We start from the raw sequence: 23,724 nt of genomic DNA on the forward strand, positions 1-23,724 counted from the left end.
ATGCCCCCAAACCAGTTTTCTGGATGGCGCCATAGTGGCGCCATCTTGTTTTTTGCTCCTGCGCATGCTACGAGTGAACCAGCACCGGAATCCACCCCTGTTCCAGACTGATCCTCCAGGTCAGTTCTAAGCATCCTGCAGGCCAGACCCAGCCCATGGGCCTTGAGTTGCACTAGCTGCTAGCAGATAGAAGTCACCTCCCTGTGATTCTCTGCCTTCCTTGGGCATGTTATAGAGATGGGTTCCTACTGGTTCTCACCAGTTCGGTAGAGCCTGTTCGTCAAATCTACTGAACCGGTTAGAAGACATTCCATCGGTGGACCCGGAAGTAAGTTCCGGAACGCCTGCCCCGGCCCAGTCGCTCACTCGCCCTGCCCGTTCCGTCGCAGCTCGCTTGCTCCCCTGCTTGTCCACACTAAACTAGCCCAGCCCACCACTCACTGATTAGCTGGACACCAGCCAATCAGTGAGCGGGCTGGAGTCGACCTGCCCACATCTAACAGCCATTTAAAAGCGCAGCGGGTCCTCCTGGCACTGTCATAGTTTATGGTTGTGTATTGTCCCGCAGTTATCTACACATTAATAATGATCAAGTATTAATAATATTTCCTTATACATTTTAGTGACCTTTTCTTACATAATTGGTGTTTTCTTTCATACTTTCATACTTTTAGATTTCTAATTTCTTTTTCTGTTAGTTAGCAGTTGCTAAAACAAATCCCACGTGAAAAAGTATTCAAAGCCTTCTTGATTTTAATTGTCAATTTATTTATTCCTGCACATTCTAATATTTATTCATTTTCGTATCTCTGTTTTTCCACTGTTGTGCAAACACAATTCCAGCAGCTGCTAACATGTGTAAAATTAAATATGTATTGTGTTCCCTTTCAAATAGCCAACAAAATATTTCTGGTTTTAATTCCATATCTTGCTTTACCATTGCTTCTAACCACTAACTCTTGAAAAGCTCCTTGGACCGACCTAAGTACTGAACCTAATTCATATATTTCTGTTTTTTTTAACTGAGAACTAAATTTCAAAAAAAAAGAAATCTGTATTGCTTTGTGAATCTATGACATTCATTCTTGATCTAATTTCTTGGATGAAAGACTATATCTTTCCTGTTTGTTGGGGGACATCCTTCCTGAAAAGACTGTACATTGTTGGGTGAAAACAGAGGTCCCTTCTGTTACCTGTAGTGTAGTCCTCAGCTTACAACCACAATTGAGTCCAATATTGTTTTATTTCTTCTGCAGTTAGTATTATTTAACAGGATGAAGAGGCAACGGAGTATGACCGCTAGGACAGTCATCTTTCCGATGTAAGTAGCTGTTTTATTGCTTTGTCTGCTTGTTTCATCTTTAATATAGTAGTGCAAGCAATTAAAGTCTTCCTTTCTGTATCTCTTTGTGCAGGCCATTAATTGGAGCAAGGTGGTCAATGGGTGACTTCAACACACAAAAGGACAGTAACCTTCCTTTTCTATTATTTTGTGTGCTTGTTTCATCCTAATGCAGTGCATGCAATGGAAGAGTTTATTTCTGTCCCTTTTTTGTGCAAGCCATTCATTGGAGTCAGTGATACTGAAGACTGGCAAGGACAGTCATCTTCCTTCTGTAAGTAGCTCTTTTATTGTTTTGTGTACTTATTTTAATCTTATTGTAGTTATCCATTGGGGCAAATAATTCAGTGACCTCGTCTTGGCCACTCCCACCCGGTCACATGGGCGGCAAGCTACTCCCACCCGGTCACATGGGGGGGCAAGCCACTCCCACCCGGTCATATGGGTGGCAAGCCACTCCTACCCGGTCACATGGGTGGCAAGCCACTCCCACAAAGCAGGCCACACCTACAGGAGAGGTTCCAAAAATTTTTGAAACCCACCACTGGACTGAATCCTGAACCATTCTGGGTTTTTTAGTTAGGAACAACACCTTGAATTGTACCTGGATACCTACTACTAAGCAATGAAATTCCCGCAACCAAAATATATGTCAATGCATTCTGTACCAACTTAATTTTAGGTAATAACACCATGTAGAGTAGGACACATTAATCTGATCTAGAGATGACAAGCAGAGGCTGGGCATAATATCTCCCTGAGTGCCAGAACAGAACAGAGATTAAATTAAACAGCCTTTAAAAATAGACTAATTATTGAACAAAATGTAAATTGTTTCATTGGTATTACCAGTTGGCTATCCTAATCCATTTTCAGAGTGTACTTTATTTGAAACATAACTTCATGGGCAGTCACTAAAAAACAAAATGGCGGCGCCTAGCAGCAGCGAGGGAATCGGTTCGGGTGTGTGGCAGGCCTAGGTCACTGCTGGTTCTGTGACCGAGGCCTGAATTCCACTACCGGTTCAGCCAAACTGGGCCAAACCGGCAGCAACCCACCTCTGGAATGGGGATTTCTCCAACTCCAGAGATGTATCCAGCAACAGTCAGATTGTTGTGGTCCAACATCCCCGATCAATAGGCCCTCTTTTAGGAATCCTGAATCTCTTTTGCCCTGATAGATTCAAGAGTTTCCTTGGCCAACTATTTTGCTGAAGGCCAAAGGCTCCTCCAACTCCTTGGGATTCTCCTGGCCTTTGTCAGTATGGGGACTTTCCAAAGGGCCATAGCCTCAGGTTGAGTTTTCACATCTATCAGAAATTTCCCATCCCTGCCTTGCACCAAAGACACTCCTCTCCCATCTAATAGTGAGACTGCTGAAATGAAGAACTTGGAGGTAGTCAGGAAGAGGTTTTTTAATTTTGGAGGGGCTTTGATAGAATGTAGATGGGAGTTTCCTTTGACTTCCAATGTAGAAATAGATAAAAAATATCAATTCATAAAAATGCAATGTGAAACTGTAGGAAGAGGAAAAACATCATATGGTTCAATATTAAAATTAATTAGGAATTTGATAAAAATGACTAATATGTAATCAGGTGGGGATGGAATCTTCATTTAATGAATTGAAAATGGAGCTGACTTTCAATATAGCAATATACATTATGCATAGTTGTATGTATGGATGGATGGATAGTGGTGATGATGGTGTGTGTGCATGTGTGTGTGTGTGTGTGTGTGTGTGTGTGTGTGTGTGTGTGTAGCTCATCAGAGAGAGATCCAACCCTGGAAATAAGGAAGAATTTCTTCACTGTGAGAATCGTTAAGCAGTGGAACAGTTTGTTTCCAAGACTTGTTTGTGCTCCATTCTTGAGATTTTCAGGAAAAGATTGGCCAATCATTTGCTTGAGATGGTAGGAGGAGCCCTTCCTTGGGCAGGGAGTTGGACTAAAAGTCGCTTCCGCCCTAGGATGCCATGATTCCCTCTGTGCTTTGTGCCACAATGATGGTGCTTCTCTGTTGTTCATGAACCAACAACTTCCCACATGAAACACACAGGCTAAAAGGCCACAAAGGGAGTCAGCCATCGGTCACTCCTAGACCCAGGTGAGCTGCCCTCCTTGGGTGGGTATAGAATATGGCCATTGTTTACTTGGTTGCCAAGGGAACGAGATTGTAAGTTTCCCTGACAAGCCTCTAGCCAATGCCCATCTGCCCATTCTCCCTTCGTGCAGTGACAGGATGTGCATCTAGTTGGTCATGGCTCTCAGAAGGCTCTTCAGAGTAAGTGTGGCCATCTCAGCTCTCAAGAAACTGGCAGCAGGGGAGAAAGTCCTGCTTCTCAACTCTTCTGACTGACTTCACGGCTATTTCTCTTTTCTTCACAGAACGTCTGGAAAAGGTGTTCGCACCTTTTCTGTTGTCTGAAGAGCAACGTTGAAGACCTTCCTGTGCCTCCTGACAGGTACCACCCCCTTTTCCTTAAACCCTGGGCATGGTGGGGAACCATTGATGGACTGTGGAGTCTGTAAGAGCCTCTACCCAAATGGCTTTCTGTCCAGAAGGGGCTTCAGGGCAAAAAGATGGGCAGGCTGACTGGCTGGCCTGAGAAAGGAGAGGCTGAGCTAGATGGATGTTTTTTGACATGTTACCTTCTTCTTTTGCTCAGGACGGCACAGGAACTGAAAGACCAGCAGGGAGAATGGGAGACACATCATGTGTCTGATGGAGTCACATCTTCCTCTCCTGGGGTAAGGACGCTTCTGCAAGAAGGCCAGTTCATACTTCAAAACCGGGTGGGGGAAGGGAGGAATTCCCACTTGGGGGGAACCTGGCCAGCCTAGAAAGCTGAAGAAGAGTTCCTTGTGTTAATGGGATGATCTTGATGGCTCAGAAGGGAAGATCCTGGGAAATACTAGGGAGGACCCATTTTGAGTCTCTTCTTATCAACATTTCCCATGATCTGCTGTCTCTGTGCCCTCTGTACTGCAGCCCTTCCTTCCCAGGGAAGATAAACATGCAGAGGACTTACAATTTATGACAATGAACAATTGTTTCTTGCAGGTTGTGATGGGTGCTCCTGCCAGCACCCGGAGTCCCAGGAAGGAAGATGTCAGGCCAGCTCTCATTTCTTTGAGGTTAGTGTTCTTAGCTGAGGGATTCTGAAGCCCCCAAGAGAAGGGTTAGAAGAAAGGGTGGCAGAGGGCAGGCATCTCTACCCTCTGCCTCTACCTCTGCTAACAGAAGAATAACTCAGGCCCTTCGTTCTCTCCCCAGAAATGAGAGCTCGTTGAGGTGGACACCAAGGCTTGCTACAATTTGGGAGACCTGCACTGAGTCAGTAAGGCCAGACCAGCTCCTCCCCCTGGTAGTGGAAGAAGTTCTGACTCTGTGCATTGGTTAAAATGCCAAGAGACGGAATATTTGCATTCTTATTGCAGGATCCTCTGAGCTCAGGGGTTCTGCAGGAGGGAAGCGGTGACTGCCTTTCAGGGTAGGTATCACTTCGGAGGGTGAAACACTTGCAGAGGGGAGGCATCTCAGGGGAATCCCACTGGAAGGCCAAGCCCCTTGGCAGGCCAGCCGGAAGGGTTCCTAGAGCTTCAACATGACCACTCTTACAAAAGGGCCCATGGCTTCTTTTGATCTTTGACCCTTTTGTTTTCTCCCCCCAGGAGCCCTGCAGGCCGTGGCTGTCCACTGTTTTGAAGACCTCCACTGAGTTGGTAAGGACTGGAGAATTCCTCACATGTGAAAAGAAGAAGCCCTGTCTCTGTGGATTTCTTACTATACCAATAGACAAACTCTTGGTATTTTGATTCCAGGAACCACAGGACCAACCAGTGGAGGTGGAGACCTCTCCCGGGCAGGACTTGTCTTCCCCAGAGGTAAGAAAGTTTTGGCAATGGGGCAATGGTTAGGGTTAGGATTAGGGCTATGCCACGACTCCTAATGAGAGAGGGAGAAATTGTGGTATGTATCTTTCTAAGCTTAAGGCTTACAAAGGCTCTCTTGCTGTTGGCCCATAGGGCCTGAATGCACCCTATCTTCCAGCAATCCAATGGGGATGCAGAAAGCTTAGGACTCATTGTCATTTGCAGGATTTGCTGACTGTCCTGATGGGCTCCAGGACCAGCAGCCTCTGGGATGAAGACTCCCTTGCTGACCTTCTGGAGGAGGAATCTGAGGATAGCTGGGACCAGGATGCGGAGGCCTCTTCCAGTCCATGGGTAAGAAGGACAAATTGTTTTCAGTTGGGCAGGGACAGAGTCCCTCTAACCTGAGGGAATTGTGCTGGAGCTCTCTGGGCAGTGGAGCAAGGGGACACCCGGCCCTTGGGGCAAGGTATTTAGTCTAACTATATGCACCCAAGCTCTGGTGCGACTGGTTCCTTTCCTGGAACACATCAGGGACCGGTATTCTAAATGGGAAATGTGATCCCCATTCAGTAGACCCTCTTTTAGAAATTCTGAGTTTCCTTTCCCTGATTGCTAAAGAGGAATCATTGTTGTTCACAGGATTCTCCAGAGGAAGGAGAAGACACTCTGGAGGATCTCAGCAGCCTGGAAGAGGACATCCTGGACTCCCTGGACCATCTTCTTCAGTGAGAAGAGGTAAGAGCGCCACAGATAGGAAGGTGTCCAATATGCTACCTGGGAAGAGCGGAGGGCAAGTACAAGTAGCTCCAGAAAGAACAACATGGTACTAATAATAGTCTTTGATTCCTTCCCCAGATGCTTCCTCAGATTCCCCTCCAGAGGTCAGCTTGGAGGAGGAGGAACCAGCCCCAGGCACCTTGGGAGGTGAGTTGGTCAGTGGTTCCAAGCAGCCTGTCAAGAGTGATTTGGCTGAAACAACATGGCAGCCCTGAGACTTCAGGTGGGGAAAGTAGGCAGCTGCCAGCTTGTTAGTGATGAGGAGGAGGAATTGCCTTCTGCACCTCAACAAAGAACTTTTAGGGGAGAGAAAAGCCAGGAGTAGTGAAGGTCAGCTGCATTACTTGCGAGAGGAGCCAGTCTCCCCCTTCTTGATGGGCTGCACCAGAAGCTGTCTCTTTAGCCCAGCAGACAGACAGATGTGATGCTGGGAATGTCTTCATGAGGAGCGGGTTGGACTAGAAGACCTCTTAGATCCCTTCTAATTCTGTTATTCTGTCTGCCTACAGGACGCCTTCAGCAATGGAGGGTATGCAGCTGGAGGACAGAATTTCCCCACCTACAAAGCCCTGCTTGGGATAACAATGTTATTGTTATTGTTGTTGTTGTTGTTGTTGTTTGTAATTTTATTTATATTGTTAAGTGTAAAAAATAAATAAAAGCAATTGTTACATAAAGTTTAAAGGACTCAAATTTCTGTACACCAATGCACAGAGTATGAGGAATAAACAGGGTGAATTAGAAATTCAAGTAAATGAGGGCAGATACGATATTGTTGCCATTATAGAAACTTGGTGGGATGAAACCCACAAATGGAACATACAGCTAGAAGGATTTAAATTATTTAAAAGAAATAGACCAAATAAAAGAGGAGGCGGAGTTGCACTATATATAAGAAATAACTACATCTCTACAGAAATAGAGCACAACAATGATGAGAACTATCTTGAATGCATTTGGGTCAATATTAAATGTTGGGGGGAAATTACATTGCCATAGGTCTATACTACAGGCCACCCAACCAAGCAGAGGAAGTAGATGAACTTTTTGCTAGTCAGCTAACTAAGATATGTAGGATTCACATCACAATAGTAATGGGGGATTTTAACTACCCTGACATCAACTGGGAAACAAACTCTGCACCAAGTGGAAGATCCAACAGGTTCCTAACAAATCTAGCAGACAACTTTGTTTCCCAAAAAGTAGAGAAGGGAACAAGGGGATCAGCCATATTAGACTTAATTCTCACTAACAGAGAGGAAATGATAGAAGGTGTTGAAGCCACAGGAACCCTGGGGGCAAGTGACCATGCAATATTGGAATTTAACATTATGCAAACACACGTAGTAGAACAAAGTCAAACTAGTGTCTTGGACTTTAAGAGAGCTAATTTCAATGAACTCAGAGAGAGCTTGGGAAGAATTCCATGGATGAAAATCCTCAAGGGAAAAACAACTCAAGAAGCTTGGGAAATTTTGAAAAATGAGATTGCAAAAGCCCAATATAGCACAATAGCAATGAAGAAGAAGAATAACAGCTCCCAGAAGAAACCAGCATGGCTGCATGAAGAACTCTCTGACAAATTGAAAGACAAAAAAGATAAATATAAAAAGTGGAAAGAGGGGGACATAAGTATGGCAGAATATCAGCAAACAGCCCAAATATGTAAAGATGAAATGAGCAAAGCTAAGACTTACGATGAAGAAAGGTTAGCCACAAAAGTAAAAAATAACAAAAAAAGCTTCCAACGTGTTAAAAACAATAAAAAAATTAAGGAAACAACTGCTCCATTGCTGGGAGAAAGTGGCAAGAAGGCAGGGGTGGATTCCTGCCAGTTCTAACCTCTTCTATAGAAGAGGTTCCACAAATCTACAGTGCCGTTTAGAACTGGTTCCAGCTTCCTCCCCCTGCCCGTCCGCACATCATCAAGATGAAGAGCGAGAGGAGGAGTTCTGGGAATTGAAGTCCACAAGTCTTAAAGCTGTCAAGTTTGAACACCCCTGGGGTTTTTTTTTCTAAAGGGTTAGGGGAGCAAGGATCTTGTAACTTGGCAGCTTTAAGATTTGCACACTTCAATGCCAGAGTTTCTGAGCCAACATTTTGGTTGCTAAGCAAGAGCATTGTTAAGTGAGTTTCACATTTTACAAATTGGCCACGCCCACCCAGTCACATGGCTGACAAGCTACTCCCACTCGATCACATGGCCAGCAAGCCACTCCCACCCAGTCACATGGCTGGTAAGCCACTCCCACAAAGCAGGCCACACCTACAGAAGAGGTTCTAAATAATTTTGAAACCCACCACTGCGAGTCTGTAAGTAGCTGTCTTTATTGTTTTGTGTGCTTGTTTCATCATAATGCAGTGCATGCAATGGAAGAGTTCATGTCTGTGTCTCTTCTTTGTGCACGCCATTCATTGGAGTCAGTGATACTGAAGACTGGCAAGGATAGTCATCTTCCTTCTGTAAGTAGCTCTTTTATTGTTTTGTGTACTTATTTTAATCTTATTGTAGTTTATCCAGTGGGGCAAAGAATTCAGTGACATCGTCTTGGCCACTCCACCCAGTCACATGGGCGGCAAGCCACTCCACCCGGTCACATGGGCAGCAAGTCATTCCCACCCAGTTACATAGGTGGCAAGCCACTCCCACCCGGTCACATGGGCGGCAAGCCACTCCCACCCGGTCACATGGGCAGCAAGCCACTCCCACCCAGCCACATGGGCATCAAGCCACTCCCACCCGGTCACATGGGTGGCAAGCCACTCCCACAAAGCAGGCCACACCTACAGAAGAGGTTCCAAAATTTTTGAAACCCACCACTGGCATATTGTGACCTAGCAAGGAGCACATTGCCCCCATTGCTGAAAAATTCAGAGCCCACAGGTTCCTTCTAAACTAACTGTCACTTTTTGTGGAGCTGGGCCAATCCTAAAGGACAGTGCCAGGGCATCTGACCTCTTGTACAGAATCAAAGTTTCATTCATTTGCCTTGTAGTTTCCTAACAGTAAATGAAAGCAGTAACAACATTGCCTTTTATGTCCTTAATCATCTCTCAACAGGCAGGGAACAATTGATGCTATTCCAAATTGCCTCCACGTTATGGCACATTATGTATAAAACAGGGGTGCTCTTTCAAAAATAATAGCATGGTAGATTTATTATAGAAAAGAGGTTGTTCGATCAATCTATTTTACTCTTTAAAGAAGTCCATTAAAATATATAGGGGAAATGTGTTAATGGTTTCCACGTCACTTCCTTGCTAGTTAAAGAAGGGTTTATTTCAATGATGACCCTGTTCATGCTAAACTGTGATGGACCTACCAGTGTTTGGGTGATAAAGTTAAAATTGGTCAGGTTATTACACTGTGCTATCCAAAATCTGTGACCTATAAACCAGAATTTGTAGGTTCGCACAAGCTTACTGCAAAGAAAAACAGATATATTTCGGCTTAGCAATGAACCCATTATTGTAAGCACTCCCAGGTGACCATACCTGATAGATTTCATTCAGCCCTTCTAGCCTGATGCCTTCCAGACATTTGGACTAAAAAAGTCAAATCTCCCTTGAGTGAAATGCAATTTCTCCAAATCCAGAAATTTAAACCAGCATAGCTGCGGGCCACACTTGTTCTTTCCCCCAGTGCAATGCCCACTATGTGCCTTATAACTTCATATCGCTATGTTTCAGTGAGAAATTTTGATGTGTAGCTTCAACATCTGAAGAGCACAAGGATGAGAGAGAGAGAGAGAGAGAGAGGGAGGGAGGGAGGGAGGGAGGGAGGGAGAGAGAGAGAGAGAGAGAGAGAGAGAGAGAGAGAGAGAGAGACTGATCTAGGCTGCGAACAGAAACTACAGAAGCAGAGCCAGAGAGCGAGAGAGAGAGTTAAGTGGCTTGCAGTGAAGGATGAGATGTCTCTCCAAAGTAATCAGATTACACGCAGTTCTGTTTTTGAATACCTCACCTCACCACTGCTCCAATACGTCATTTATGTGGCTGTCTCACTCTGCACAATGGTGGAGACATATTTCTGTTTCCCTATTCTGCTTATATCGCCTTCCTTCCTTCCTCCCTCCCTCCCTTCAGACCTGCCATAGTTAAACTTCTAAACTGAAACAATCTTGGGCTCCATTTGTTGAGAAAGGTATAATATTAGTAGAAGTCAACAGAGGTGGGTTTCCATTTTTTTAACTACTGGTTTGCACGTGTGTGTGACACTTCTGCACATGCACAGAAGTGTCCAGGTGGGTAGGCGGAGCCTCCTGCCGCCACCTCTACCGGTTCTCCTGATCTGCCCCGAACCAGGAGCAACCCACCTCTGGAAGTCAAGTGCATTCAGCCAGTATTCAGCCAGTTCTCTCTGGTTCAGGCGAACTGGTAGCGGTGGCTACAGGAGGCTCCGTCCTCCACCCTGATGTAATGCATGAGCGTGCTCACATTTGCAAACCGATAGGAAAGGTAAGTGAATCTGGTCAAGTGTACTGTAGTAATGCAAAGCCAGAACTGAGAATTGTGTGCCAGAAGCCTTAAATTCAATTCCCTCCCACACTTAGCTACCTCCCATTACCCACCCTCCGGCAGCCAATGAGGCTTATGTTTTCATAACGGACAGTCCAGGCACAGTTTGGTGTGCAGCTGGTATGCCAGGTGACCTTGAAGCAGCAACTTGAAGAGAAACAGCACTTACTTTTGTTTTCCCCCATGTCTTCCCTGTTACATTTCTCCCCTCCCCAGAGTCCATGCAGTCTGTCACCGAATAGAGCCAGTGACGTGCAGTCAGGTGAGGCAAGTGAGGCACAGCTTCACAGCTCTCATCATGAAAAGAAAAAAATGTAAAAGGAAAAAGCTGAGCAAGTTGCTGTCTCATCGTGGATGACTCTGCTTAACTGTTAAAAAAAGCCTCTAAAAAAGCGCCCTGTACTATGAGGCAGGAGAACTGCGTGCCTACTCTAATCTGACTTTAGGCTTTTTATGATCACTCGAGCAGAGTTAAGCAAGGATTAAAAGCCTAAAAATTCCTGACCTAGGGGAGGCACGCAGTTCTCCTGCCTCATAGTAGAGGGCGCTTTTTAGAGGCTTTTTTTAACAGTTAAGCAGAGTCATTCACGGAAGCCAGGCAAAGAGCCATGCGGTAGCACACACACTTTCCCTCAGCCTCTTTCTTTTGGCTCAGATCGGCTGCTCTCCGGCTTCTCTGCCTCTTCTCTCACCCCAGCCTGCCAGCAGGAGGTGAGTGGGTGGGCTTTATTGCATTCCAGGCATTTCCCACCCAGACAGTAGGCTGCATTTGCAATGGTGGAGGTGTTTGGGGAAGGCAGCAGGGGAATGGGGGTGGGGGTGGCCGAGGAGCTGCTTTCAAGCCACTGGAAAAGATATCCAATCCAACTTTTGTCTTTTTGTGTGTTTGTTTGAGAGTGAGTGAGAGAGTGAAGGGGGTAGGAGAGATAGTCCAGTTTTAGATGTCCATGAATAATAATGTTCACCTGACTATGCATTATACATATCATCTCTCTCTCTCTCTCTCTCTCTCTCTCTCTCTCTCTCTCTCTCTCTCTCTCTCTCTCTGCGTGTGTGTGTGTGTGTGTGTGTGTGTGTGTGTGTTTGAGAGAGGGGGAGGAAGGGAGAGAGAAACAAATGCTGTCGTTTTAAATTGGAACTGAGCATGCCTGGCTGTGGAATTCTGGGAGTTGAAGTCCACAAGTCTAAAAATATTTGAAACCCACCACTTTGTCAGTGCCTCGCCAGCCATAAACCTCACCGCACATTACTGAATAGAGCAAAACACAAGGAAGCATGAGGTAGCAGCTGACTTCCTTCCTTCCTTCTTTCCTTCCTTCACTACTTACTTACTTACTTCTTTCTTCCCTTAGTGTAAATGTAAACAGCATAGAGCTAAGTATACACTCACTCTCTGAAAAAAACAATCCAGCCTAGATGAATGCCCCCACAATTAAACAGCTCAGTGGAGTAAGGTAACTGTTAGTTCCTTACGAAGTGCTAGCAAAGGGCAAAATTAAACCCTCCTTTCAGGAGCCACATAAAGCACTAGAGCTACATTAAAAAAATACTACCATCTGACCCATACTTCACAAATTTCTTGGACAATGAGGAGAGATATTCTCAACAGAAATTCTTGAGAGGTTTTGACCGGACGGGTAGATTTTATTTTGGCAAGGTGGTGCCTGATGTATTCTGGTGCTATATTTAACCCAATATTTCTATCCAATAACCAGAATTCTGCTGCTGCTGCTGCTGCTGCTGCTGCTGCTGCTGCTGCTGCTGCTGCTGCTGCTGCTGCTGCTGCTGCAGCAGCAGGAGTAGTAGTAGTAAAAACTATGAAACTAATATCATCAGGTAATATTAGAATTTTAAAAAATTAAGGCACTTTAATGTGTGCTTTAAAAAAAAGCTATAAAAGTCCTAGAAGAATAGAATGGTCTTAGTCACATCACAATAACATTGAAATGGATGCATGTCCATGGATGCATAGAAATGCCATTCCTTCACGGCTCTGCAAAATGACCATTGCTTACAGCCAGTGACAACAATGCCTTCCATGCCTAAAATCACCATCACCGATAGATCTTATGGATTACAGCATTCCATTTTCCTGGGACAGCTGCAAATCATCCAGAAATAACAGCAACCCAGCAGCCGGTATACAATGCTAACTGACTCTTCAGATGGGGAAAAGCCTGGGAATTCAGCATAAGTCAGAAGTGCATCTGCCTCTAATCTAAGTGAAGGATGGAAATTATGTTGCTGAAGAACAAACTCCCAGCATCAGTCACCAGGCAGCTGATGGACCCTGCTCGATGAGCTGCCTGATGCTGTTCTTCAGTGACAATCTTATGGCCACAGATTCTCCATCCCTGTATTAAACCGTTATGTCATTAACCTGCTGTCATTTCTGCGCTGCTGGATTAACATGGTGCCATCAACCCACTTCATGTTGGCACACAAAAATGTCACCAGTAAATCTGCCGCTGTGGCCAATCTCTTAAGTTGCCTCTATTACATCTCGTTCAAGTCACTGCTGAATTGGGTTCTCCTGATTTGTGGGTTCTCCTCAGCAAGGTGATTGATTTTCCCCTCTGGCTTTGCTGCTCTGCCTCTTTAGCAGGCGTACAGCCTGCAGGAAATCTTTCACCAAACGGGAAGAGCCCCGTGTTATTGTGCAGTTCTAAGACTCAGCTAAGGCTTCTCTTGAGCTGATAGGTTTTCCCGGGTAGAAGTGGGGGAGGTGATGTCATCCCGGCTGAAAGCGAATCCTGAGATGGGTAGGAGTGAAGTTGGCTGTTGGAAACTGCTAAGTAGTTCCATTTCTGAGCCAAGGAAAACATTAACTTGCTAAATATACGGCAGGAAGAAGGAGGCCAGGGAATTTATCAATCATGCACATGCGCTAAGCTGGGCTAGCAGGAAAGAAGGCTTTCCAGTGGTAACTAAGTAAGTGGTATTTCCTACTATGTGCTTATGCACATGACTTTGGCTGTAATATAATACTGGGCCCTGTGTTCAGTGGTGGGATTCAAATTTTTTTACTACCAGTTCTGTGGGCGTGGCTTGGTGGGCGTGGCAAGGGAAGGATACTGCAAAATCCCCATTCCCTCCCCACTCCAGGAGAAGGTTACTGTAAAATCCCCACTCCCTCCCCACCCTCCCCACCTCCTTTCCAGCTCCGTTCTCCTATGCAGGGCAACAAAAGATCAGCTGGGACTTGGGACACAGAGAATAGATGGGGGCGGGGCCAGTCAGAGATGGCATTTGCTGGTTCTCCGAACTACTCAAAATCTTCACTATGGGTTCTCCAGAACTGGTCAGAACTGGCTGAATACCACCTCTGACTGTGTTGATCTATCAAATAATGTACTATAGTTTTCAGGAGGGATCTGCAATGAACGATTGGCAAATATTCATGCAACTCCTTGCTGATGTTTTGTAGATGAGAAAAATCTGGAAGACTCCTGGTGTACCAGGGGTCTACAAACTTGGGAAATTTAAGACTTGGGGACTTCAACTTTCAGAATTCTCAGCTGGCAAGTTCATCAAGAGAAGAGTTGATGAGGTGAAAATCATATTGTCTGATGAGAAACCCGACATTCATCTCCTCATTTTCAAAGCTTTTTTCTTTTTTCCTTTGTGGTTTTTCCCCCCATTTCTTCCAAAAGCATGTTTATGTGGTGTTTTTTCTTTTAATAATGTCTGTATTTTTATCATAATTATTTTTGTGTTTTTGTTTTGTTTTCCTTTTTGGTTTTTACTTTAAAAGCAATAAAATTTGTAACTAATATTGTTAAGAGTCTCCGGTCTTTCTGTTTTCTCTGTATTCAGTACTCTAGGGTGCCTAAACAGTCGAATGTTAAGAATTTAACCATTTAAATATCATTCTATTGAAATAATTTATTGTATCAAGCTTTATAGATTGTGTTTTACTAGCAAAATGGAAAAAAAATAGAGGAATTAGACTCTTTGAAATTGAAGGCCATGGACAGAGACCTTGACCTGTCTCTTGCCAGGAGGGGCCCAACTCAGCTTTTGCAAAAGTTGAAGTATCTTTTGGTCTTTGAATCAAGAGGAATCTAGTACTAGAGGGGAGTAGCATAGCAGAGTGGTCAGAGAAAAAATATCATTGGCAGAATTGGGTGATTATAAATCCATCAGCAAAAATGCTGGACTCTATTATTGGTCTAGGACCATGATGGCGAACCTATGGCACACATGCCACAGGTGGCACGCAGCGCCCTCTCTGTGGGCCCGCAAGCCATTGCCCTAGTTCAGCCCCACCGCACATGCACGCATGCCTCCCACTGGCCAGCTAGTAGTTGGGTCTCTGCTGTGCATGTGTGGGGGCAGAGTGCATGCAGGAAGGGCTTGCACAGCTGCGTAGGGTCAAAGCGCATGGGGGTACATGTGCATGCGTGAGGGCTGGGTACATGCGAGGGCGCACGCATGTGAGGGAGGGCCGCATACAGGGAGGCTGGAAAAAGTCACTGAAAATGGGACAGTGAAGATCTTGTGGGACTTTCAAATACAGACGGATCGCCATTTGGAACACAATATGCCAGATATCACAGTTGTCAAGGACCAAAGCGTACAGTTTATTGATATCGCTGTACCAGGAGATCCCAGAGTCGAAGAAAAAGAACTGGGAAAAATGACAAAATATCACAACTTGCCCATCGAAACTACATGGCTATGGATGAAACATGTGACAGGGATACCCATTGTCTTCGAGGCACTTGGTACCATGTCCAAGAATTTTATAAGATACAGAATAAGGATTTTATAAGATACATCAAAATTTTATAAGATACATCGGCAAATTTCAGCTTCCTGCAATAACACCAGCGGAACTGCAAAAAACTGTGCTACTCGGAGCATCGCACATCTTAAAAAGGTACTTGGTTGATACCTAGGACACTGGCAGCAAACCGTATCAACCATTAGCACCCGTCAATGGTATTTGTGATACATTTTTGAATGTTCAGTTGATTGAGTTTTATGTTTAATGAAATAATAATAATAATAATAATAATAATAATAATAATAATAATAATAATAATAATCGAACAACAGAAACAGCCTAGTTAGACAACAGTCCTGGCTGTTTGCAATGACGGTATTCTCAAGATTTGGCAAGATTTGCATACGACACAGCTTTGCCCAAAGAGCACAGAGTACTTACAGATGCCTTCATTATCTCATGCCGTCTAATTGGCTTGCCAGCAAAACATCTCTATTAGCCCCCCCCCTCTGCTAGTCCCCCCCTCCCCAGCCTATGGGAGGTGTGATGCATTGTTTTAGCACCCAGGGAACCAGTTTCTCCTCTTGAGATTCTCAGCTTGCACAGACAGCGTCTGCGCCCCTCCCTCTCCGCCCTCTCACTTCACTCACAATGCAAAGGGAGGGGGGAAGGGTTTTTGCCATGCATTTCGGGGAGAATTCCAGCACAGAAGCCACTTTGCATATACCTCTGAGGAATACTGCTGGGAAACTGCTACACTGTAAATTGTCTCAAAGACGCACTTAACGTATTTAAAGAGCAATTATGGTATGTTAAATGAACACCAATCAACTGTAAAAACAGCAGTTACAGGGGTTTAATAGGTATATAACGGAGGAACCCTCACTACCCTTCAATTAATTCTAAATCACACAAGAAGTGTAAGTTGAATGCTTATTGCTTATTAATACATAAAACATGTGTGGCATGTTAAAACATTTAATTAGCATTTTAATAGCAAGCTGAACATTAAATATCAAATGATTGCCAAAGCACTTGTTGATCTATTTAATCAGCAGTTTAATGGACCTCTGGCACATGCACTAAGGTCAGCCTGGAAATAAGGTGCTGCACACGGACATTAATAAGAGTTACGCCCACAGATTTCCTCCTCTGGAAGTTGTAGCCTTGAGTCCAAGGCTGGTTCTGCCTGCACAGCGCAAGCAGACTGACCACGTAGTAGAGTGACCATTAGGCAGCAAAGGCTAGCTGTTCCCGGAAAGAGCAGCAGCCCTCCCCCGTCTCCTTCGGTGGGGCTCTTGGGACATTTTCTTCTGGCGGAGAATAAACTCTGAGTCATCCTGAGAACTGGCCTGAGATGGTGTCTCCTCAGTGCTCTCAAAGCAAAATGCCTGGAATGGGGAAGGAGCCACCATTTTGTCCTGATCCCAAGAGCTGAGTTCATAACTCAGCATGGATGGAAGGTGGAGTCAAGCTCCAATGATTCGGGAGTTCTGACCAAGCCAGGCATTATTATTGGATGGCCTTATCAGGGAACTGCCAATAATTTATTTCTGCTAATTTCACTGCTGTTTTCTGGCACCCGAGGAATAGCCATCTCAAGCCTGGAAGCCATCTTTTGCATTGGGCCTTCGGGCCTGCCACATTTATTGCTGTGGGAAACTGGGAAGGGGGGATGATATGGCGTGGGGCATCCCCAATGGGATGGACAAGTCAGAGGCAGCAACTTCATATGTTTAATGAATTAATTAAAGATTTGCCCGTTTTGTAACATGACATGGGTGACTTTATTCTTTTAATAATATTCAAAGTCAACAGATAATTTTAGAGAAAACCTAATGTCCCATAATCACACCTAAGCACACCTAAATCTACATAAGCAGGAGTGGGCAAATAATTTTCCTCAGGGGCCACATGAAAAATTGGGTCTGTTGTGGAGGTTGCCATCACACCGTGACCCTTGCCCACCACCATCCCTGCCCCAACCCCTGCCTATGCCCCCCACTGTCCATGCCCCCCACTGCTCTCCAGTCCCCTGTCAATGCCTCATCCGCCGCCCCCACCACCACCACCAATGGCAATACCAACACTGCAGGAAGGACAGGCACAGGCACAGGGATGAATATGGCCCACAGGCCGTAAAATGGCCAGGTCTGTATATGATCTTACTTTAGAGAAGTCCCTTTGAAGTCAATGGTTCTTGATTTCAAGCAAGTACATGTAGATCTCTAGTCCTATTAAGACAGGGGTGTCCAAACTTGGGAACTTTAAGACTTGTGGACTTCAACTCCCAGAATTCCCCAGCCAGCCATGGCTGGCTGGGGAATTCTGGGAGTTGAAGTCCACAAGTCTTAAAGTTCCCAAGTTTGGACACCCCTGTATTAAGATATGAAACTGCAACAGTTTATTTCTACTGAAGGAGAATTTATATGAGCATGGCTGCCTCTGCTCATACAGTAGGCTGCACATCTTCAATGAGGTTGAAGATAAGACTTGGCTATTGCTTCCGCTCACTGAAAGTGAGGATGCTATAAAAATGCCTGGATGCTGCAGTTACAGGAATCTTATCACACAATTATCTATAGCTCCTGATTAGGATGTTTATCTGTGAATCCCACTTCAAATGTAAACTTTGTTTTGTTTAGCATGGTGGCTGGGCTGGGCTTGATGACCAGAAGGTTGGCAGTTCAAAACCCAATAGCAATAGAACTTAGATTTATATACTGCTTTACAGTGCTTTACAGCCCTCTCTAAGCACTTTACAGAGTCAGCATATTGCCCCCAACAATCTGGGTCCTCATTTTACCCACCTCAGCAGGATGGAAGGCTTAGTCAACCTTGAGCCTGGTGAGATTTGAACTGTCAAATTGCAGGCAGCTGGCGGTCAATCAAAGTAGCCTGTAGTACTGCACTCTAACCACTGCGACACTGTGGCACTGTGCCAAGCACCACGTAATGGGGGGAGCTCCTGTTCTTGCTCCAGCTCCTGCCCACCTAGCAGCATGCAATTGCAAGTAGATAAATAGGTACCACAAGGACCTGTTGGTACCACAGGAACGGCATTCCATGCACCTCTGCATACAGTCATGCTGGCCACATGACCATGGAAGGATTTTGGGACAATGCTGGTTCCCTCTGCTAAGAAATGGAGAGTTGGACATGATTAGACAGGGGAAACATGTTGCTTACCTTTATGGACATTAAATTGCAAGATTCTGTTGATAAGAATTCAGATCAAACGTAAAGCAATCAAATGCATCTTGGCTTCCTCTCTCAGCCTCCATTGCCCATAAGATGCTGTTAATGCAGCAACAGGGTTTTTCTTGGGTTGAGGAGCATCAGAGCTATGGAAATTATTCAGAGAAGGACGTTTAACATACAAACTCTTCAAAACATTGCTCAAGATTTTTGGCTATCTTTTGTACTTGCTTCCAGAAAACAAAATGACAGATTTCAATAGTTGGGAGATATTTAAACAAAACACCTTTCCTAAATCTATTCTGGAGCATTAAGGTTTTGAACAGCGTTAATATACATCCAACAATCTATTTTTGGCTTCATGAAATCTGGGTGCATGTGACATTAGAGATAGGGTCCAACAACAGGCCAAACACGTTTGTGATTTGATAAAGGAATGTTTTTTTCCAAATATTAGCAGTCCATTTATTATTCTTGAAATAAAACCTTTTCTTTTAAAAGAAGGAGATGATGCCGAGACATTTTCCTGTTTTTTTTTTTTAAAAATCACAAAACACCAGCAACATGAACACTGTAAAGTGGAAGAGGCCCAGTGTAAAAGTGGAACAAACTATTGAAATCAACTAACGGTTCATTTTCTGACTCTTATCAAGGAAGATAATTTGCTCTGATAAGGAAGGAAGCACTGCCTTTAAAAAAAAATCGTTCCAATTGAATCACGCTCTGTCATCTTCCATGATTTATTGGAGCCATTATTGAAATTATAGTGTAAGTTATGTACAGGAGGTGAATGTAGGAAGAAGAGAAGAAATTAAAGAGAAAGAGTGAGAATGAGAGTGAGAGTGAGAGTGAGAGTGAGAGAGAGAGAGAGAGAGAGAGAGAGAGAGAGACTGATCTAGGCTGCGAACAGAACTAAATGGGAAATGAGAAAGCACGTCAGAACATACAAATCGTTGGTATACAGTACTGTGTTCTAAAGCTGGCCTTTGTAACATCAGAGGGCCTCTGAGAGGGTGCAGAGTGCATATTTAGCTTGGAGCATCTATCAGTTAAAAGAACCTTCTTCGGGCAGAGTTTGAAGCAGCTGAGATAGTGGATGGAGACCAACCTTTGCTGCAAGGAGAAAGAAGAAAGAAAAGGCAGAAAGAAGCAAAAGGGCAATGAAAGATTTTGAAGATAGGCTGACCTCCTTCCATGGGTTCCTATCCTATCCACTGATACTTTGCAAACTGATTGGGGCTGGGGAAAATGTGGACCCTGTTCCACAATGGGAAAGCTCCATCTTGCAGCCCCATGAAGCAGCCATGCCTCCCTCCCAGTGAATAATAAAACATTATACCCACCTACAGTAAGAATTCAGTTCTTGGGTATCGTGTTAGCAAGCTCTTGTCTCTGAGACAGCAGCACTGCTGCATTCAGCAGGGAAGGCAAGGCGATTCCAACAGATTGCCTTCCAGATGCTGCGCAGGAACATCTGGAGGCCTCCCTCGCTATTGGCCAAGTAGGCTGGGAATTGCCCTTCTGAGTCTCTGGTGAGCTGCATGTTGAGGACAACTCCCTGAAGCGGCCTAAAGAGCTAAGCCCTTGTGTGCCTGGCTATGATTTATTGAATAAATCATGGCTGCCGTGACTGGGGACTGGGTCCAATGGGAATTGGAGGAGTTTGGGGCCTGATGCAGAGGAGATCATAACAAGGTCAGGATAAAATGAAGCTAGTCAGCCATCAAACGCTTATTAGCTGAAACCATTCACAAAACCAACGACGCTCGTGACACCAGCATTCTTGCCTGGATGAACTGATTAATGCCCGGATGCAGGGCCGGATTTAGATGAAAAGAGGCCCTAGGCTATTCCACTTATGGGGCCCTTTCATCTCCCATTTTTAAGTTTGTAAATTGCATGAGAGATAATAAAAAACATCATTACTGTGATATATATCAATATATTAAATGAAACATGTTGTAATTGGTACTAACCTTTATAAAAAATGTGGCACGTATAAATAAAAGGCCCCTCTTGATCTTGAGGCCCTAGGCTGAAGCCTAGTTAGCCTATAGCAGGGGTGTCCAAACTTGGCAACTTTAAGACTTGTGGACTTCAACTCCCAGAATTCCCCAGCCAGCATGGCTGGCTGGGGAATTCTGGGAGTTGAAGTCCACAAGTCTTAAAGTTCCCAAGTTTGGACACCCCTGTCTTAATAGGACTAGAGATCTACATGTACTTGCTTGAAATCAAGAACCATTGACTTCAAAGGGACTTCTCTAAAGTAAGATCATATACAGACCTGGCCATTTTACGGCCTGTGGGCCATATTCATCCCTGTGCCTGTGCCTGTCCTTCCTGCAGTGTTGGTATTGCCATTGGTGGTGGTGGTCTGCTGGCTGGGGAATTCTGGGAGTTGAAGTCCACAAGTCTTAAAGTTGCCAAGTTTGGACACCCCTGGCCTATAGGAAAATCCGGCCCTGCCCGGATGCCTTCAGAATTTGGAGGGAACAGATAGAGGAAGGAAGCAAAGCTGCATTTTAACACACTGTATTTTAACTTACCTTTCTGTGTTTCTTTCAAATGTGCTGGTGGACAATTTTGGGGAACTCATATCTCCCCCCTCCCTCACCAAACATTGACAATTCCATGGGATTTGTCTGGAAAGATTTCAATATTCTAAAAAAGGATTAAAAAAAGGGATCTTAGCTACAGCTGGATTCCTGAGGTGGTGAGTTCAATATTATCATCACTGTCTGAGGAATTCTTCAGGATTTCAGACTGGAATCTTTTCTGGTCCTGTAAGGAAGCAGAAGTTGAAACTGGGGAGTTAAAAAAATGAAGTGTCAACTCACATTGTCTTGCTGGAGCTATTCTCGTTTACGGCCTCACAGTTTTTTGTCTGGTGCCTTAATCGTTACACCAGTCTGGGTCCCTTGAGGGCTATTAGTTATCTAAAACTGAAGACCAGGGACTAGAGAATTAGGTTTTATTCCCCAAGGAATGATCCTTTCTCTCTGCTCCTTATCCAAGCAACGTGTGTGACCAGCTTACTAAGGGTCACTTTTTTTGTATGAGGGGAAATTGAGTAGCTAATATCTCCTATATAAATGCCCATCCATACAAAGGGAAGAGTTACCTTCCAAATTTTGCTTCCTTGGGAGCGGGGGAGGGGCGAGTGGGGCTAAAAGTATTATTGCCAGCTTGCATTTTTTAGGATTGTACATGGCAACGTTTCCCTTCGAGCACAACAGTGATGGATAGAAACTGACAGCTTGGACTGGATCCACTTGATTTGATTCAAAAAACTGATCAGAATTTTCCCCTTAATCCAATTACTCTGTAGTGTAAATTGAATTAAGCCACAGTATCAGTAACAAAAGGGGGAGAAAGGAGAGTGGGAGTGGATGCATTAAGTTAATTGCTAATAAGGTTGCCAGGTTGCAGCTTGAAAAATCATGCTGTCTCTCTCACAGCCTCCAGCTGCAGAAGAATTAAAATACAGCTGTGGCCCTTGACATATTTAACTCTTGCCCACTTTTCCTTTTCATCCATTGGAGCTTGGTCCAAAAGATGGGGCAGAAAGATGGCAAAGGGACAGAGGAAGGAATTGTACCCCCACCCCCACCCCCAAAAAGCCCACCAGATCCACAAGCCTAATTTGCTTCTCCAAATCTGCCTTTCCTTTAACAAATACCATCTAACGCTAGTTTACTCAACTTGGCAGCCTCAGATGTGAAGGACTCCAGTTCCCATCATTACAACACATTGACCCTGCTGGCTGGAGATGATGGATTTATAAACCAACACATTTGATAGCCTAGTCTTAATGCAAAAAACCACCAGGCCTTCTGTTCTGAAGGTAAATATCCAGAGTCTTCTGTGGAAGTGAAAACATTTTCCAAATGTTCTGTGGGTTTTTAATAAACTGGGGGGGAAAAGATACCGTTTCCCCCCCAAAATAGGACAGAGTCTTATTTTCTTTTGACCCCCCAAAATAAACACTTGCGCTTATTTTTTGGGAGGTCTTATTATTTTTGAGGTGCAGGAGATGGCGAGCGTAGTCACCTCATGGCTGTTCTGTGTTGCAATATTTTCGGAGGAGGGCTTATTTTAGTGCATAAGCTCAAAAGCCTGATTGGACTTATTATCCAGGGAGGACTTATTTTCAGAGAAACAGGGTATAAGGTTCAAATGACAACATGGAACATCAGAACATACATACATACATATGTATATGTATATGTATACAAACGTACGTGTGTATGTACGTACGTATGTATGTATGTATGTATGTATGTATGTATGTATGTATGTATGTACTTACTTATTTTAATATCTACCAGTATATTTATTAAAGTTTGCACTTTAAAGTGTTGAAAACCTCATTACTTTTTACTTTTCCAGCAGCATTTTTCTTTCTTAATTGAGGTTTATGTATTTAATCCATCACAAAGAACTCAATCCGTGTTAAATATTGGTTCTGGAAAGCAAAATGAAGGCATAAGGTCCATCAATTTATGGAAGATTAAGGATTCAAATGAATATAATTAATCAAATAGAGCTTATTGTGTAATTAAAAGTTAACAGCCCACATCCCTACAACCAAATCCATAAGCCGAAAGTAGGAGAACAATGAAGTCCTCCCTTACAGGAAGACCATGAGAATTTTTATCTGAATTGATTAGCGTTTGACAATTAAAATCTAATGCCCCTTTGCAGTTCATTCTGCCTATAAAAGATGACTTTCCAGTTTTTCTCGGATATCATAAGGAGCATTAAAACGTCGCCAAAGTAGGGCAAATGCTAGTATCAGGTAGTATCAGTGTGATTTCTTCAAGGGAAGTCTGAGCTCTTCAGGCTTTTTTGGAATCCCTTATTTTAAAATGACGTAATTGGGCTTACCAAATGCTGGCCAATGCCCTTCACCTTTGAGATTTGTAATAAGAATTATGAGTTAAAGAGATCGGCTTTGCCTAACGTTAATCACTCTTTAGAGTGATTTCAGAAGCAGAGGTAGTAATTAGATCCCATTGAGCAATGAAGTTTCATAGCCTTTCTTGTAACTTAACTTGGTCATAAATGCAAGGAGGAATGAACATGATCAGAGTTGGATGAACCCAACTTTATTCTTGCTCGCCGACAAAACCCAGGTTATTAAAAAGTCCACACATCATGAATTAATTCACAAATTAAGTTGATAAATGAAGAAGTGGGGACCAGTGGAAAACAGAGGCCCATTGACAGAAGCAATTCTTCCAGTTAATTACATTTCAGAGCAATCCTAAACATGTTTAATCA

General features: G+C 44.1%; 1 protein-coding gene and 1 long non-coding RNA gene across 2 annotated transcripts; both read left to right on the forward strand.

Moving 5' to 3' along the window:
• The first annotated feature begins 1,212 nt into the window (after positions 1–1,212).
• LOC309387921 lies at positions 1,213–4,067 on the forward strand. The gene is made up of 3 exons (XR_014174693.1): positions 1,213–1,616; positions 3,729–3,805; positions 4,010–4,067. It is a non-coding gene; the product is annotated as an uncharacterized lncRNA (long non-coding RNA).
• A 1,102-nt stretch (positions 4,068–5,169) lies between these two features.
• On the forward strand, positions 5,170–6,610 carry LOC309388021 (uncharacterized protein). Its single transcript, XM_081944986.1, has 5 exons — positions 5,170–5,228; positions 5,442–5,570; positions 5,859–5,954; positions 6,075–6,143; positions 6,506–6,610. The coding sequence occupies exons 2-5, from the start codon at positions 5,488–5,490 to the stop codon at positions 6,576–6,578; spliced, it is 321 nt and encodes a 106-aa protein (XP_081801112.1). The 5' UTR covers positions 5,170–5,228; positions 5,442–5,487; the 3' UTR covers positions 6,579–6,610.
• The last annotated feature ends 17,114 nt before the right edge of the window (positions 6,611–23,724 follow it).

The sequence above is a fragment of the Natrix helvetica genome, assembly GCF_964273705.1.
Source record: "Natrix helvetica genome assembly, chromosome: 2".
Lineage (NCBI taxonomy): Eukaryota > Metazoa > Chordata > Lepidosauria > Squamata > Natricidae > Natrix > Natrix helvetica.